The sequence below is a fragment of the Lepidothrix coronata genome, unplaced genomic scaffold, assembly GCF_001604755.1.
Source record: "Lepidothrix coronata isolate B3197 unplaced genomic scaffold, Lepidothrix_coronata-1.0 Scaffold70, whole genome shotgun sequence".
NCBI classification, from domain to species: Eukaryota; Metazoa; Chordata; class Aves; order Passeriformes; family Pipridae; genus Lepidothrix; species Lepidothrix coronata.
The window spans coordinates 406,110-423,309 of record NW_016690250.1 but is presented as its reverse complement, the minus strand read 5'-3'; the positions used below and the strand labels follow the sequence as shown (position 1 = coordinate 423,309).

The 17,200-nt window shown below is 37.6% G+C and overlaps 1 protein-coding gene across 1 annotated transcript in view; it reads left to right on the top strand.

Moving 5' to 3' along the window:
* Positions 1-17,200, top strand: part of MMS22L (MMS22 like, DNA repair protein) — a 99,624-nt gene that overhangs the window by 61,850 nt on the left and 20,574 nt on the right. Inside the window, exons 14-18 of the mRNA XM_017818685.1 lie at positions 8,881-9,071; positions 11,452-11,602; positions 15,082-15,224; positions 15,966-16,108; positions 16,252-16,411. Coding sequence (XP_017674174.1) covers positions 8,881-9,071; positions 11,452-11,602; positions 15,082-15,224; positions 15,966-16,108; positions 16,252-16,411 — 788 coding nt within the window. The remainder of the gene's footprint in view (positions 1-8,880; positions 9,072-11,451; positions 11,603-15,081; positions 15,225-15,965; positions 16,109-16,251; positions 16,412-17,200) is intronic.

The window sequence follows — 17,200 nt, the reverse complement described above, 5'->3', positions numbered from 1 at the left end:
GCACAGTAAAGAAGTTATTCCTCATGTGTAGGTGGAACTTCCGGTGCATCAGTGTCCATTGCCTCTTGTCTTATTGCTTGTCACCACTGAGAAGAGCCTGGCTCCATCGTCTTGATAGTCGCCCTTCAGATACTTATAGGCATTGATGAGGTCCCCACTCAGTCGTCTTTTCTTGAGACTGAACAGGCCCAACTCTCCCAGCCTATCCTTGTAAGAGAGAAATATTGCCCTAATGTCTATGTGCATCTCTTACAGATCTCTCTCCCTATATCTATATAGATATCTGCACACACATTTATAAACAAGTCCTTTAAATTGTGATTTAAAGCATCTCAGTCCTAGAGTGCCTTAGGCCTAGAGGCCTCTTTTGACCTTTTACTCCCAGGCACCTGCCTGTCAGACAGCTCTGTTCAGATGAGCTAGGAGGTTACCAGCACTTGAAATATTCCTACTCTCAAATGGTGTAGGGGTCTTCCAAGATAAAGCGGTCTGATAGCCTAGTAACAGGTCCAGCTGACCAGCAACTCGTTTGACACATGCAGTCTGGTACAACAAACTGCTCTTGCCTCCTCTGTGGGATTTTGTCTCCTGCTAGCCTACAGAAAATGTGAAGTGAAGGATTGAATCCTGTGTGTATCTGGTAGGCCCAGAGACATCTGATTCTGTGTCATGAAGAACAGAAATCTGTGTGCTTGCAACCACTTTTAGAGTACCATGACTGGAGATGTGCACTTGGGAATCTTGGGTTTCTTTTTTTTGTTTTGTTGTTTGTTTGTCATTTAAATCACAGACTACAGTCAGAATGATTAAATATCTGTTACCTAGTGGTTAGAATGTAATATGGGAGATGTTGCCTAAAAGACCACAAAGAAAAAAACTCCAGGCCAATTTAGTATAGGAGATAGGTAAAGAGAGCGGGAGCTTTAAGGTCTAGAGGAATACATACCGCGCACCTGTCTAGACACTGGTTCTACGATTTTATGATAATATCCATCCAATCCCAGTTTGTCCACCCCTTGGTTCTGCCCCCTGGCACACCCCTTCAGGAACTGAGTCTGGGGGCATTTGGGACCCCTTTTTCCTCACCTTCATCTTCCTCGAAGCATGTACAGTCCTTGGAGTTCCTCCAAAGTTCTGGGCTTGAAGGTCACTGTGTCTGTGTGATATTTCCTGGTCCAGGCCTTAAGGTGTTTTCCTACAACTCTACCTTGAAAAGAAGACTCAACAGCTAACAGAATTTTGAGGGATTGATATAAGATGGGGCAGTAGGGTTTGGTATGTGTTAACATTATGCTACAGGGTAAGGGATATAACACAGCTACATTAAAATCTACATTCACTACACAACTACTTCTAAAATCTATAAAAATTAAAAAATCAAAAAAACTCTGAGACATCAGTGAGAAGAGTGTCATGGGCTCCATTCCTTATTCCGGGATTTCACACTTTTACCCAGTAACTCACTTAATGCAACACTCACAATCAAGAGCAGAGCCTGAGCCCAAAAACAGTATCAAAACTAGACTCATGTGCCCTCCCCCTTAGGCTGTGATTCATTGGTTGTTACATTAAAGAAATGTGTATTCTGTTTTTGAATATGAACATGGCTACTGCTGTATGGTATGCAACCTTCTTTTTTTTGGTGTGGGTTAGTCGTGATTAGATTTCTGGGCCCCAGTGACAGAGATTGTGAGTTAGGTACAAAGCTCAAGGCTCCTTGAGTTAGGTACAAAGCTGAATTGCAGGCACCTAGGGAACTTCCTGGTCAAAAGAGGGTGATCTGACTAAGTGAGCAGTTTGGGATGTATTATTCAGGAGTCTGAGATCTGTTTATGCCCTGCTTTTTAACCATTACACCCTTGTATCCCTTTGGATCTCATCCAACATCTAAGATGTGTCACTTTGTGTATGCTTCGTATTGTTGTGTCTAATGAAGGTGTATTTTGACACTAATATTTATGATGTTGTATAAGTCTGTGCTGTAAAGGACTTAAGCACCATGGATGAATTTAAGCATTTGATAAAAATCCTGCACGCTGCACATTAGACTTCTGAGAAGCATCCCTTTTTCCTTTTTAGCCTTCCCTACCTTATTGCACTGATCACTGATCATTATACACATTCATAACCAGGTATATTATTCGGACATCCTTTTTTTTCAGTAAACGTTTAAACATGTGGTTTATCGAAGCAAATTAAAATGAAGGAAGAAGACTGAAACATCATTTAATAAATACTGAGCTGATAGGAGCATGTTAATGTTTGATAATATGGCATCATGATTTTTCCAGTTCTGCTTGTACAGTCAGCAGTACAGCTCTCTAGTGGTGACGCTGTTATTATGGCTTATGCAGTGCTGACACATTTTAAACTGTGGGATCTTTTTTCAAATGTTTCTTTTGATGGATGGGAAAATTTATTTTTTGTCTTAAGTTTCTCATCTTGCTTAGCTTTCTGAAATCTAGTTTTTAATTCCACAAAGGTGGGTGAAAATTCTATGCTCTTTTTAGGGTTTTTTGAATTATCAAAGAGTGAAAAGGCTGTTGCTCAAATATGAAGAAACTTTTATAGATACTTTGTATGTATATTGCAGATCTGGGAGCAATATAGATTGAGAGATTCTGATTTGAGGTGGATTGCTTCTTCTGTCTGGTTCCTATGGCAGTCGTACCAGTCTCAATATACTGGCTGCTATATAAAGGGATATAAAAAAGAAATTACATCTCAAAAGCTTAGAAAACAGATTTAAAAGAGGGCTTGGATGTTTGAATCAGACTTGGGCAGAATTTAGTCAGCTTCCTTCATGCATGTTTCACTGAAACAGGCTGAATGTGAAAGTATCTGAAAGTGTATAGGTGACTCAGGTTTAAGCACTGAAGTTCCCTAGGTACCAAAACGTGTGTGCTCAGAGGCATGAAGGCTATTTTCACGGACCTTACCTGTTTAGCATCCAGCTTAAGCACTTTGAGGCCATAAAGCAGATGTTTTAGCACTTAAAATTCTTGTAAGCATGCTGTCAGTGCCCTGACTAAACACACTGATAACCAAGAGTTCAGTGCAGAGCTCTGCCACCCAGCACACCTGCATTTATAACTATGGCCAAGGCAAAGGAGGTTCACCATTTTGTACATTAGGTCAAGTGGTCACAATCATTCACCAGTGATCAGGAAACCAAAAGCTTTTACTATGAATTGCCTAAACCCCACATCTATGACTTGCCCCCAGTCTCTAAGAATGGTTAGACTGGGGCACTTTCTTCTTGGGCCATTGTAGAACCACTGTGCAGCTAGGGTGCTACTTCTGTGAATCCAGATGCATTTCTTTTGCATGAATAAGCATGTATAAGAGAGGTAGGATCATACAGTTTCTTACTTGGCACAGTGCTATGATACTTCATTGAAAGCAGACTTGAACTTAGATGCAACCATTTTGATTTTGCCTTTGTGAATGCCAGTATTATGGTCCATACTGAAACTAATTTTCCTTTATTAATGTTTTAAAAGATTATGTATAAAAGCACTGAACTCCCTCTAAAGTGTGTTTTCCTTCACATTTTGTATTATATTTTATGGTAGTGTAAATGGTTATGATTTCAGAAATGTTACATGTATTTAGTGTCAACTGCATATTTGAAGCACAGATAAAAAATAAGTAAATGTCTATGAACAAATTACTAGGTAGAAGCTGAACAGTGAGTTTGTCAACATGGAAGTTGGTATCCATAGGGATCAATGAGTAAGTGCTATAGTTGCAATTTTCTATAACTAGCATGTAATTAAATGGCATAATAGTCAACTAGTAGAATAGTCATACTGGATTATTTTCAAAGGCATATGGAGGGCACACAAGGATCCTTTTAAGCTTAATCTTGGATAGGACTAGGTACTGGAAATGTGTGTGGCTTCTGCTGAAACCTCACTTCCAGTTCTGGTCACCATAAGAAACAGTTCTGGTAGAATGACAGGAAGACATCAGTAGAGGTATTAAAAACATATTGATGTTTTATGACATTTGAAGGAAGTGAAATTAGATGAGTAATTTTAAACTAAATTCTGAAATGGTGTATTAAATGTTGTTTGGTCACAGGAAGCTGAGTGTACTGCTGTCTAGCAGAGATCTGAGTTTTGCGCTTGTAGCAGTAGCACAAATTTTGAGTTTAAATCTCATTGCAGTAAGATTTATACAACCACAGAAAACATGACTAGATAGATTTCTACAGGAAAGCCCAATCTTCTGCCATACAATAGTGCTATATAATTTCTTTGTATTGGCAAATAAGAAGGGGGGAGGGAAGGAAAAACACCTTTCTGTCTGAAGTATCAACACTGGCACTTCTATTTTGGATATTATTTTAATGCCATGTTTATTGTGTAGCTTGTTGCTAATCTTTTCAGCACAAACACACATACTTTTCATTGTATTAATGAGACTTTTTATTTTTAGAGGATTTTCAACTGATAACTTTGTTGTACGCATTTCCAAGTAGCTGACATCACCCATATCCAGGATTTGTTGAGAGAATCTCAAGTTCTTCTGTCTTATGACATCAAAATTCTCACTTTATTGTTCTCTGCATCAGCTAATCTCCATATCTTCTTGGTTCTGTATGCTGAAATCTTCATAGCTACCCCAGAACTGAAGAAGCCTCCACTTTCCTCAGTCACTTTTATTCCTGTTACTACATCTGTGGTTACATTAAAATAGAACCAATGCACAATGCATTTGCTGCCAAAACATCAAAATCAGAAACTGCCCAGAAAGCCAGCCATATCCTGGGGTGCATCAAAAAGAAGAATGGCCAGCAGGTCGAGGGAGGTGATTCTGCCCACCCGGAGGATGCTGGGCACCTGAGCACAGGAAAGATATGACCTGTTGAAGTAAGTCTAGAGGAGGGCCATGAAGTTGATGAGAGGACTGGAGTACCTTCCCCTACAAAGACAGGCTGAGAAAGTTGGGGCTGTTCAGCCTGGCAAAGAGAAGTTAGCATGGAGACCTCATAGCAGCCTTCCAGTATCTGAAGGGGGCCTACAGGGAAGGCGGAGAAGGACCCCTTGTGATAGGACAAGGAGTAATGGTATTAACTGAGAGGCAATTTAGGTTAGATATAAGGAAGAAATTCTTTACTGTGAGGGTGATAAAGCACTGTGCCAGGTTGCCCAGAGAAGTGTGGATGCCCCATCCCTGGAAGTGTTCAAGGCCAGGTTGGACGGGGCTTTGAGCAACCTGGGATAGTAGAAGGTGTCCCTGCCCATGGCAGGGGTGTTGGAACTATGTGATCTTTAATGTCCCTTCCAATCTAAACCATTCTATGATTTTATGAACTGTGTTGATAATATCAGTGATGTAAAAAGAGGGAGAATGTTGGGAAGAGAAATCTCCAAATTTAAGTATTGTTCCAGTTCCATTTATCTGCATAGGGCACAAAGCACCTGTTACCTCTCTTTGAATCTGAGTGTGATGATGCTTTGCTTCATTTCACTTCGCCTGAGTTTTTCTTGAAGTAACTGGTGTTTGTAGTTGAAATTCTAAGCATCAAAACCATTTGTCATTTTAGAAATACTCATATATCTCTTCCCAATTCCCTAGTTTTATCCAAGGATGTTGGTCCTTCAGGTGGTGTTTTTTAAATATTTATTTGTTTCAACATCAAAAGGTCATTCAGGTCCTTTAAAAAGAGTTTTATGAGCTTAATCTTGGCTGTACTGGGCAGCTGAGTTTTGTAGGTGCTGTGGATGGCCTGGCTTGGACTGGGAGCTGAGGAGCTTGGGGGGAAATGGGTATCTGTATTCATAGCCTGTGAGAGTCCCTGATGGTAGTAGCCCTTGGAGATGCTGATAGGAAAGAGGTCTTCTATCATGATGGGAAGTTCTGAATCCTTGTAGATCAAATTAAATGACATTGCATTAAGTCTGAAGGTCAATATGTGTGCAGTGCAGATTATGGACTAGTAGTGATTTGAGAGTTTCCATCATCTAGGCAGGCTGCTGAATTTTGTGTTTTACTCTTCTGGCTTGACCTAAAGTTTGGCTCCATTTTAGTAATGCAGGCTTGCAAGGTCATGTTTTATGATTACAATATCTACATCCAGAGAAATAAATGGCTGCAATTCCTTATCCAGGTGTAGGATGTAGAAAATAATCCCATATGCTACTACTGTACCTATACATCCAGCACAATCCTCATTGAGGTGGCACAAACATTCCCCTCTTTAATAAACCCAGAGTTTATTTGATCTGATGGCAAAATGCAAAAAAAACCACAGCTCTTTTTACGGAAGTAGGAAATTTGTGATTTAAAACAGGTAAAAATCACATATTACAAGTTACCATTGTAATGGGGCAACTGGTGGTTCCATAGCTCTTAACGCAATGGAAAGCTAAATGTATAAAGTTTTAGAAATGGAGTGATGTTTGCTGGTATGCTTGTCTAGTGTTAGAAAAATATGGAAGCCTGAATAAAAAGTAAAATTGCATTTATTCGTATTTTTATAGAGTTAAAAAATGTGCTTGTTGGTAGAAGTAGGTGGCTACATCAACTACAGCATATATTGATGCCTCATCGATTCTAAGCATTTACCTTATTGCAAGCATTTGTGCAGGTTACTATGAATAAACATAAATACTGATCTGTACGTGTTGCCCTTCCACTGACATAGAGATATATTACCTTACTTTGGAAGTCTGTACACCCTTCTACTTTGCATAGATGGCTAAAGGAGATGCAAGGCACCCGTCTTTGGAGAGGCAATTTAGAGGAGAGAAAAAGGTCTTTGTGCGATTTTACAGCATAGTCTGGTTGTCAGTAGGGCAGATTTTGGTCCCAGAAGTTTTATTCTCTGCATTATGAGGCATCATACATTCCTTTCTTAAAATAAAACAGAAAAGCCCTTCGTTTTTACTGTTAAAATTTTTTTTGTAGTTGGCAAAAATAATTTTTTTAACTCGTTTCTTTAGCCTTGCTTTTACTTTTTCATTATTTATCCTCTAGACCTCACTATATCTTCACCCTTTTCTTTGTCCTTTTTTTAATAAGGGGATGCTCCCAAAAAAGTGTTGCTTGGCTTTTTATGCTAATCTTGCTTGTATTTCAATTCATGTTGACTTGGAGAATATACCTTGTAAATAGGAATACCACCTGACATACTGAATACAATCCTCAGTTTCTAAACATTGATTATTTTCACAGCATCTTTAAAGGGTAAGCTGTCTTACTGTCCAAATATCATGGCTGGGAAACTGAGGCTAACAAAGGCTGTATGATTTATGTGAAGCCACAGTGGGAATAAACGTTGGGTTTAGAATTCCTGGCTTTTGTTCTTGTGTTTGGATTCATGCAGTCTCTCAAAGAAATACTGATTCCTCCTAATATTGCATACCTTTCCTTGTCTGGTAAATGTAACAATTCAAAGAGTAGCTGATACTCAATTCTCTGTCTGTCCTGTTGAAACTAATGAATGCCTGCTGGCAGGCACAAGGTATCGTTACCTTTGGCAACCAGTACATTTTATGTTTTAAATTATGTGTTTCGCAGAATTTTTGGATACTAATTTGATATAATGAGATGCGCTTCTAATATCAACCCTAGTATAGGAAGGCCTTGCAGCCAGCCTACTCTTTATTTAAAATTATTCCATTTCAGATGTCCTAATGAGTGCTGTGAGTTGTGTAATTCTTTCATAATTTTCCCATGTTCCCAGAAGGGAACTAGGAGCTGGAGTTCTTTCTATTTTTGTTTTGGTTTATTTCAAATTAGAGTAAGCATAGAATAAAGATCTAGGGGAAGATTTTTGTGAAACAGTTGCTATTGTGGGAATGGCAGTTAAGAAAAAATATTATAGTCTACAAATGTTAGTGTTTAGGCAAGTCTCAATGCCTCTGCTGTTTACTGTTATCTTATAAATATCTTGACTCTGACTTTACAGTGCTGTTTATAGAATTTAATAAAGCAAATGTAATAATGCTGCCTGTGCTTTAATGCACAATCTCAATTGAGTTGACCAGAAGATAAATAGGAACAGGAATGATAGTGCGTTCCTACAGATTGTTTTTAATAAGCATGTTATTTAGTTGATCAGCCCGGTACTGTAATGCCTCCTATCCTCCACTACCAGACAAATTTATTAATGTCCCCCCCCCATTTCTCTGAGAACATTGATTCCCTGCAGACATATCTCTATTAAACCTCTAGAAAGTCACAACTTCCAAATTAGATTAAGTAGCAGGAATGGTACTAGAAGAATCAAAGAAAATTGAGTGCCTTATTGAATTCATGCCACATTGTCTGCGGAAGAGATGGGAGTTATGTGTAGTGGTAACTTTTGTCTTTACTGTACTAACAAAGCTGTGGGCATTGCTGTCAAACCTAATTGTCTGCAGCGCATCAGGATAAAATGAATCTTTTATCTAAACTCTTACCTACTGAGGTTTTACAGATGAGAAGTAGATTTCAGAAGGAAGCTTTACAATTGATCAAAATCATTTGCCATTATTTGCTGTACACAACCCTATCCTAAAAATTCTAGTGAAAAAAATTTTAAAGAAGCACCTGGCTTTGGATTGGAAGCAGGCTTGCTTGTCATGCTAGTTGCGAAATGCAGATATTCATTTTAAAGCTGCCAATTTCTCATTTTGATCTGACATATTAAAAAGCATATAATTAATGGTTGACATTAGTAATTAACATTAACTTTATAGTGCTTAATATGCCATCATTCATCCATCAAATAACCGGTATGCATAATGTCTTTGCGTAAAGGTTTTAATTGCACAAAATGATCCTTCAGTTCCCAGGCTCTACAGTTTAAAGTAGTTGTAAATGCGTTTTAAAAAGATGTGAATTTTTCATTTATTGAACGTAAACATTGTTTTTGTTTCTCCCTAGGAGTGTGCACGAACGTGTAAGCCAGGGACTTCAACTGGGGAACACAGCCCCAGACGCACAGCTTCCATTAGTGGCTAAAGAGCACCACCTTGCTGTCGCCAGTGCTCTCTGGAGAAATTTCTTTCCGTACTTGAAGAGCCAGAGAATGTCACAGATGCCGCCTTCCCCTCAGCTTGCTGATACAGCTGCAGGTTAGCCCTGACCCCCCCGCGACTTACTGGACTTGGTGCTATTTTCTGGGTCACAAACTTTGAAGGATTTTGTATTTTGAGATAATTAACTATTCATAAATGCAAAAAGTAGATTCTATGCTAAATAGTTTGACACAAAGAAATATTATAGTGTTGAATTCCTTAATAGGATACAGACAGATTGAGAACACCAAAGGGGTTTGAAGATGTACAAGCCTGACTTCTTTTTCACTGCTAGTCACAGGTTATTATCAACATTGCAAATGTTATACAATATAAATAAGAATTATGTTTTTCACTATATCCAGAATTTACATACTTTTGTAGAAGTTTATTATAATTTTGTGTTGAACTATTCATTATGGTTGAAATACAAACTAAATATTTTAAAATAATATTTTTCATTTGAAGACAATTTTTAAAAGGTTGCATATAGGACTGCTGTTTTTTGCCAAACTGTTATGGTCATAAAAATATTTCATAATTAATTGTAATTATTTATCATGCTTTACACTGGAGGTGTTTAATCTTGAAGTACAACATTCCATATGTGTGTGAACTCCACATGCAACAAGTCAGCTTGGCAGTGAATAGAAAGATATCCCAGTTTGATCTTTAACATCAGAAGCTAGCATTGTATTCTGCAGTTACAATGAAATCTTGTATCCATTTAACTAAAATTCAGAGGAGTGCAATATAAAATATTTTTCCCATCATGATATGAATTAGATAAAGTTACGAGCTCAGGGGTACTGAGTTGGTAATAGGAAAGCTAAAAGATGCTTCATTTGAAGCAGCTCTGTGGTAGTTAAGAGGTAACATTAATGAAAGAGGCAGTGTGCAACAGTAGTGGTCTCACACCGCTGAAGAGTATGTGAGAAACAGCAATACAAATCAAAGGAAGAGGTTGTTAATGTCAAAACTTCATTCATTTCCTACACACATACAGTGTCATATCTTTTTTTTTTATTTTATATTAGCACAGTGAAATAGCAAGAGCAGCAACCTATTATAAACTCCTCTGAGAAGCAGGGGAGTGCAGTTGTGACCTGCTTTATAGAGATGTGTTAGGTAGCACTACAGAGGAAGGCAAACCTTTCCCACACTGTATGAGCTTCTTGCCTTAGAGGTTGCAGCCCAGAGGACAGAGCAGCTGTCACAGCTCTCCTGCTCCCCCTGCCAGGCAAATAGCCTGGGACTCACATTACTGTTCCTGTCTCCCATTTCTCCCCAAACTATGTTATGGCTGATGCTGCAGAAATCTCTGGAAAAAGGCAGGCACAAAATGTTTCCTTACCTAAGGCAGAGTGGGGACTCTGTATGACTTTGTTTTTTCCAAGGCACATAAGGAAATGTGAACTCCTTCATGGCTTAAGGTAGTCTGCCCCTATACCATTAATTAAAATAATTTCATTGTTGTTTCTGAAAACTAGCCTTTTCCATCTCATTCATCTTTTCAATGTATGCAGGTTTATACTTATTTTAATATTAATTTATAATTAACTTGAATTGGAGAATTAGGAAACTAGTGAGCCCCTTTTTAATCGCCCTCTAAATTCAGTTTTCCTGACTTGTTTGATGCCTCTCATTTCCTATAGCCTAATAATCACTCAGCATTTCAGATTACATTTTCTTTCTGAGTTTTAATATATGTGTCATTTGCAATATAAAGAATGCACTGTATTTTTTATTCTAGTAGTGTTAGATATAGACTGTTCAGTAGACATAACAGAAACAGCAAAAGATTATGCTTCATTAACAAAATTCTGCACAAAATACTGCCCCAGTTTCTAGATCTGCAACTGTTACATGAAGATCCTTTTCAAGAGTAAATTTGTCTACAGTGCTTTTTTTGTATGGTAAATTTGATACATGTATGTCTATTCCAAAAATACAAAGGTACCAGCTTTTACTGAGTGAATTCTTTACAGATACAGTTCTTCACTCTGAGAAACGTGTAAAAAAACTGAACGAAATAAATAAAACTCAACCCTCTAAAGCACAGTAATATTTACATGTACAAGAGAAGATGTAGTGGATGAAGGTAAGAAAGGGAGGTCAAGACAAAAAAACCAGGTTTTAAGACACAGTTTTTACTGCATAGGTGGTAAAGTTGTGCCTTCAGGATTTATAATATGTGGGTTTGTGAATCTATTTAAAATTGCATATGTTTGGATCCATTTTCCCTCTTTTGCAGCCAGTGTGTCTTGATGACAGAAACTGCTGGGATAGAGACTACATTTTTAGTGTGGGTGCACTCTCTGTTAGAACAGTTGCCCTAGCTGCACATTATTAATTGTAATTAATTTTCAGTGCTTTTTAGTGGAACAGGAATGTACCAAGAAACTATTAAGATGTTTTTTTCTGTCTTTGAAAACAGGTTTTACTCTCTTAGCTTTGGATATACCCAGCAAAGCCCTATCAGATCTCCAGCCACAGCCTGTTCTATCAATGATGCAGCTGTTTGGATGGGATGACATGGTGTGGCCTCAGCTGGTGTCAAGATATCTAAGTCATCTAATTCAAAACAGGTGAAAAATTGTGACTGCTTGTTCTTCCAGTACCTTCTCATCCTTCATTAGATGTGTGGAAAATGTTGCTTCAAATGGTAATGTTTCAGTAAGGTGGTCCACGTTCTTTGCAGCTTTTCAAGCATCAGGACAATCCATTCAGATTTTTATATATATGAGAAATTTTATTTTCTCTAAGTAAGCCTCTGTGGACCTAAGATAGATGGGTGATGGTGTTTTTTGTGGCATGCCTTTTTCCCTGCCTTGCCCGTTTCTGAATCAGGTTTTGGAAGCAGGGGAGGTGAGAAATGAGAGAGAAAGAGGGAATATTTCTGTGTTGGACTGTATTTGAAAGTGAAAAATGTTGCACATTTTTAGGGTACATTTTAGGAGCATAACTGTAAGTCAGGATATGGTAAAGATTATTTAAGTGTGATTGACAAAGATGAGGCTGTGGCCTTCTTGCAGGGAGGTGTTAAAAAAAGTTGCATTTAGTTCCTTGTGTGTCAGTGTGGAACTTGGGAGTGTTCAGTCCTCTGATTTGCCATGTTTCTCTTTTATGATCTTTATAGGGTGAGTTTCATTCAAGGTTACAGATACCTAGCACATGCTGAATGCAATAAGAGGCACATAAATTCCCTTTTATAATTTGAATTTTGTAGTTTGAATCTTCTTGTTCTTCAGGCAAGATCAAGAAAAACATTTTGATGCCTAAACTGAAATTTTGGTATTATTTAGGTTCTTAAGATTAATTTCCAGTTCCCCCAGTAAACATTCAAGTAAGTGATTGAAAGCAATTACTTAAGTATTCCTTAGCAGTATTCATTAAGCACCCAACATATTGTTAAAAATGTATACACAGATACATTTTTATGCTAGCTGAGGTAATATTTATGGTATATGGAACCATGGCCAAAATATTCCTTTTTCCAGGTGTTTGGAAGCACGATTGCATTAGCAAGTGCAGAGCACAGACACATATCAAGTTTCTCATACAGCCCTGCTGCCAAAATTTCTTCTAAAAATGCAGTTATCTGGCATACATTATCTGAGAGGTTAGAGCACTTGTGCAGCAATTTGGAAAACCCATGTCAGGTGGGTCTTGCACTCTGATGGAATTCAAACCTTTGTTTCGAAGTACTACCTTAGAAAGGAATGAGAGGGACTTGACCTCCTCTGGCAGATTGTGCTGTGGACTAACTGACAATGTCAGGTTCATGGATCCATACTGAGAGAATTAGCAGGAGAAGGCATGGTTCCATAATTAGGTGATAATGGACATTTGTTTATTTGTGTGTATGCTCTCACTCTGGTTCTCTCTTATGTGTTCTCACTCTGCTTTCCTGAATCTCCTTCATGAATCTGGAAGCATGGGACAGAATGCACTCATGCAGAGGCAGGTAATTTTACCCCTAAACTGTTGGGTTTTCCATTGGCCAGGCTCAAGGAGAATTGTTACCCTTAACAATTTCCTGAAGCCAACAAGTTAAAAACTTAAGTATCTGAGAATAGGCAAAGGTATGTCCCCACCTTACTAACAGAGCTGTAGGGTGCTCAGATTCCTGGTGAAAGAGCAATGAGTACCTAAGTTAATGAGTACTGTCATCTTGAAAGCAGTTTTTTGTAGCATGATTCATGTACTTATTTACCTTAGGCACTTGTAGAGCCAAAGTTATCGAAGTATCTAAGTGGTGGGATCTTTAGACTTCATGGTTTCTGCACTGATAATTTTCACATCAAACACTGTCAGTTAAAAAGTAAAAAGATTCTTTTGTTTCCAGTACATACTCTGCAAGCTCTGGGAACATAAACACAAGCTTTGGCATTTCTTTTGCAGTAGTGCCTAAAAGTTTCTTACCACAACCACGTTGTGTGGTGCATGATAGTATTATAACCTGTTTAAACTAATTTTGAGTATGTGAATAAGATCACTGTTTTAAAAGGACCATTTGCCATGGTTCTAGCAGGTAGTTATTGTTCTTTCCTTTCTAAGGATTAGGAGCATATTCTTCTCCAGTTTTAGGAAGATGCCAAAGTCGCCCACCTACCAGCAAGCAAGAGAAATAAGAGTGAGACTACAACAGAAAGTGTTTTTTTGAGCCTTTGTGGCCAAGTAGACTAGCTGTGTACATGAAGATTACATGAGAATGAAATTGTTTACACATTACTGCAAAGAGCATTAAGTCCATAGGGATCTTGTTTTTTCTTTTTTGGTACTGGAATACAATGTTCATTTTTTTCATTTTATTTCCTTGCATTTGGTCTCCTTACTTCGTCAGGGATCTTCAGACAAAATATAGAATTGTCACTGGTTTGAAGTAAATGAAGCAGAAAAAAACCAACTTTATTAATGTTGTTTAGTGAGAAGCAGAATCAGTTTGGTTTCCATCTGGAAGTCTTGACTTTCTGTTGCAAGCATGAGTAAAAATCAGTAGAAAATAAGTAGAATTACATGTACATATATCAAGAAAAGAGTACAAACATTTTTCATTAAAGTTGAAGTACCTACAACTGACCAGGGAGGAAATCTCTCAAATAAAAGGTGTAACTATTTTCAAGAAATTTCACTGACCTGAAGCACACGTGGAGCTCATCTGATAGGAACTGGAAACAGAATGCAGAACAGACCTGCTGTCTTTTAGCAAGGAGTTTCTAAAGAATTAATGATGCGAGGCTGATATGCTTGGGAAAGAGTGACTGTAGCAGCTACTCATTGTAGTAAGGCAAGTAAAAGTTTATAATTACGGAACAGTAGAGTTCTGAGTGACTTTGGTCTGACACTTCAATGGTAAAATGATAGCGAGTGTTTGACTGAAAGTATATACAGCAAGTTTGTGTGATCTTTATACTTGTGTGTGTATACATGCATAAATGCATACGTCTGTAATGTACTGCCAAGTATAGTGGTTTCTTTCCTCATCTCCAAGGTGCCTTTTTATATTTCCCTTTTCATGTGTTTTCAACATAACGTATCTTTATTTGCTAAAGCAGACCTTCTCCATCTTTACTGTAGTTAGAACGAAGCAGATTTCAGAGTAGCGTGGGGCACCTGGGCTAGCTTTATATGAAAGGCTGGAGTAGCTTGAGCAGTGTCAATATGGAGTTCCAGGCTGCTTCAGATATACTGTCTCCATCACTGTACACTGTCAGCTTAGATAATACTGTCAAATTACCCATTGTCGGAGTAAGCCATTTCCCACTCTGTGCATTTCCCTCCACCCTGTTTTATGTAACCAAAACATATGTACATGTGTATATATACCTTTAAATTACCATGGGTGACATTACCAAATTTATCATGTTCTCTCTGTTTAGGCATCAGGATATTGTGAGCAAAGTCTGTAGAGTATGCAAAAGCAATGCCAGTTGACCTTTCTGTTGCTTTAATTGTTTCTGTGCACTGTTTCTGTATGTCTACAGCCAAATGAGACACTCTGCTACCCTTTTTGCCTACTTTTATTAGATCACCCTACCTTTTTCTTCCTCTTCTACCTATGCAGTTCACTGTGTGAAGCTTTTTCTAGTATGGGATATACATCCTATGAAGCTCTGACAGTACGTTCTTGGTTTCGATGCATTTTGCAAATGTTCATAGATCAACCAAGTGGTGTTCTGGCCAAGACAGATGCTGAGCGAACAGTTGGTAAGTGTTCACATTTCCCTAATGTTTGCAGTAACGATTCTATATTGCAAAGCTGGCAAACATTTTCAGCTAATTACAAAATGTATTTTTGTTTGTATTCCTTTACTTTTACCTAATTACAAAATGTGTTTCTTTACACTGCTTGTGCTATTTTTTGATAGTTTGCCTGCTCTGCATATGACAAATTTATCACAAACAAAGATAAAAGAGCTTGTTTCCTTGGAAGCAAAGAATAAAAACTTGCTCCCAAGGAGACAAGCTATTTTTCCCCCATGGAGAAACTGCTCTAAAAAAAGTGAATCTGAAGTAAATAGTTAGAAATCATGCTGTGAATAGCCGAAAAGAAAAGAAAAGGGAAAAAAAATCTAGTTGTAATTAATTCTGGCCTTTTTTGTGTTGGATATTTTACTTTCTTAGAGAAATACTTCAGCACTTCTTCTAAAAACACTGCAGTTCTAATTATCTCTCATACACATTTTGTAGATTTTGAAAAAAAACCCCCACCAGTACCATGAAAGACTTGGTTATCCATACTTAAAACTATTCATTCTCTTATGACTGTATTAGAAAAATAACTAGTTTGGACATGTGGTCTTTGTCTGGAGAGATACAGTTAGATGCAGAATCCTTGTGTTTTGGACATTTTAAAATAATGTTTCACTTTATCATTTTGGGACTAAAGTAAATCTAAAAGGATAACTGTATACTGTATTTACTGCTGTGCTCTCTTGTCATCATCAGGGAAAGCCTATATGGAGCAGCTGACTGAAATGACAAGACTGATTTTTAAACTCTCAGAAGTAGAAAACATTCTTTCAAAGGCTCGTGTTGAAGAATCAGTTTTCAAACAAGACCCAAAATATGCTCTTGTCCAGTTCATTAAGGTACTGTACACCTATCCCTGTGTCAGTTTAGTGAAAAGGAACTATATATCAGACTGGGGGTTGAAAAAGAAATTACTCACAAAAATCTCATGAGAGACTTAGTAAGTTTATTTATATTTCTTTCAATGTTTTTGTTTTCTCAGGCTGTTGGTAGAACTTACAGTGGCCTTCAGACACTCCCTGAGAAATCTGCCATGGTAGCAAAGACTCTAGAGTATTTAGGTGATATATTAAAGTATGTAAAACCTTACCTGAAGGCAAAAGGACCTCCAGAAGGTCTGCAGCTTACATATTGGATCATAGGTAATTATTTTGCAACCTCTTTTTTTTTTTTAGGAAATAGTTTTAAGACATCAATAAAATAAATTATTAATACTTTTTTTCCTCTATACTATCCATATATATTTATATTTCCTCTATAGTATTTAACGGTTTAAAAAAGAAACTCACCAAGATGTTACAATTAGATATTTAATTATTTTCTGCAGATTTGCTTTGATCTTGATGTCTGACCTCCTTGTGGTTTTTGTTTGTGGGGTTCTTTATTACACCTACAAATCAGTGTTTTCAAGAGTAAGATGTTTTCATGTCTTTCACTACTGAAAACTAAATGTTTAACCTAAACAAACTCAGAAACAGTGACAAGAGTTGGTTTTTGACTATTTAGCTGTAATTAAAATTGTTATAAGTCATAGCAGTTCCTGAAGTTACAGCAATTCATGCCCACAGTGGATCTGCTCTTCCCATAGGGGGTTGTGAGAGCTTTTCATATGTGGTCTTTTGTTGTCTCCTTCCTCTTCCCACTCATATTTTAAATGAAAGTGATGAGTTCTGAATTTTTCCTACACAGCATGAAAGTAGATGTAAAATCTTCTTAAAGATTTCCAAGTTTTGAACCATGTGGATTGAGGCAACATGCACTTGGTGTTAGGTATCCAAGCTATTGGGAATAGCCTGGCTCACCAGTGAAATCACTCGCCAGAGGACCACTTATTTAAATTAATTTTTCAATTGCTGTGTAGTTGTCATGGTTTGAGATAGCCCCAAAATCCAATCCCCTAGTCTAAGCCCCCTCCCACATCTCAACCTAAT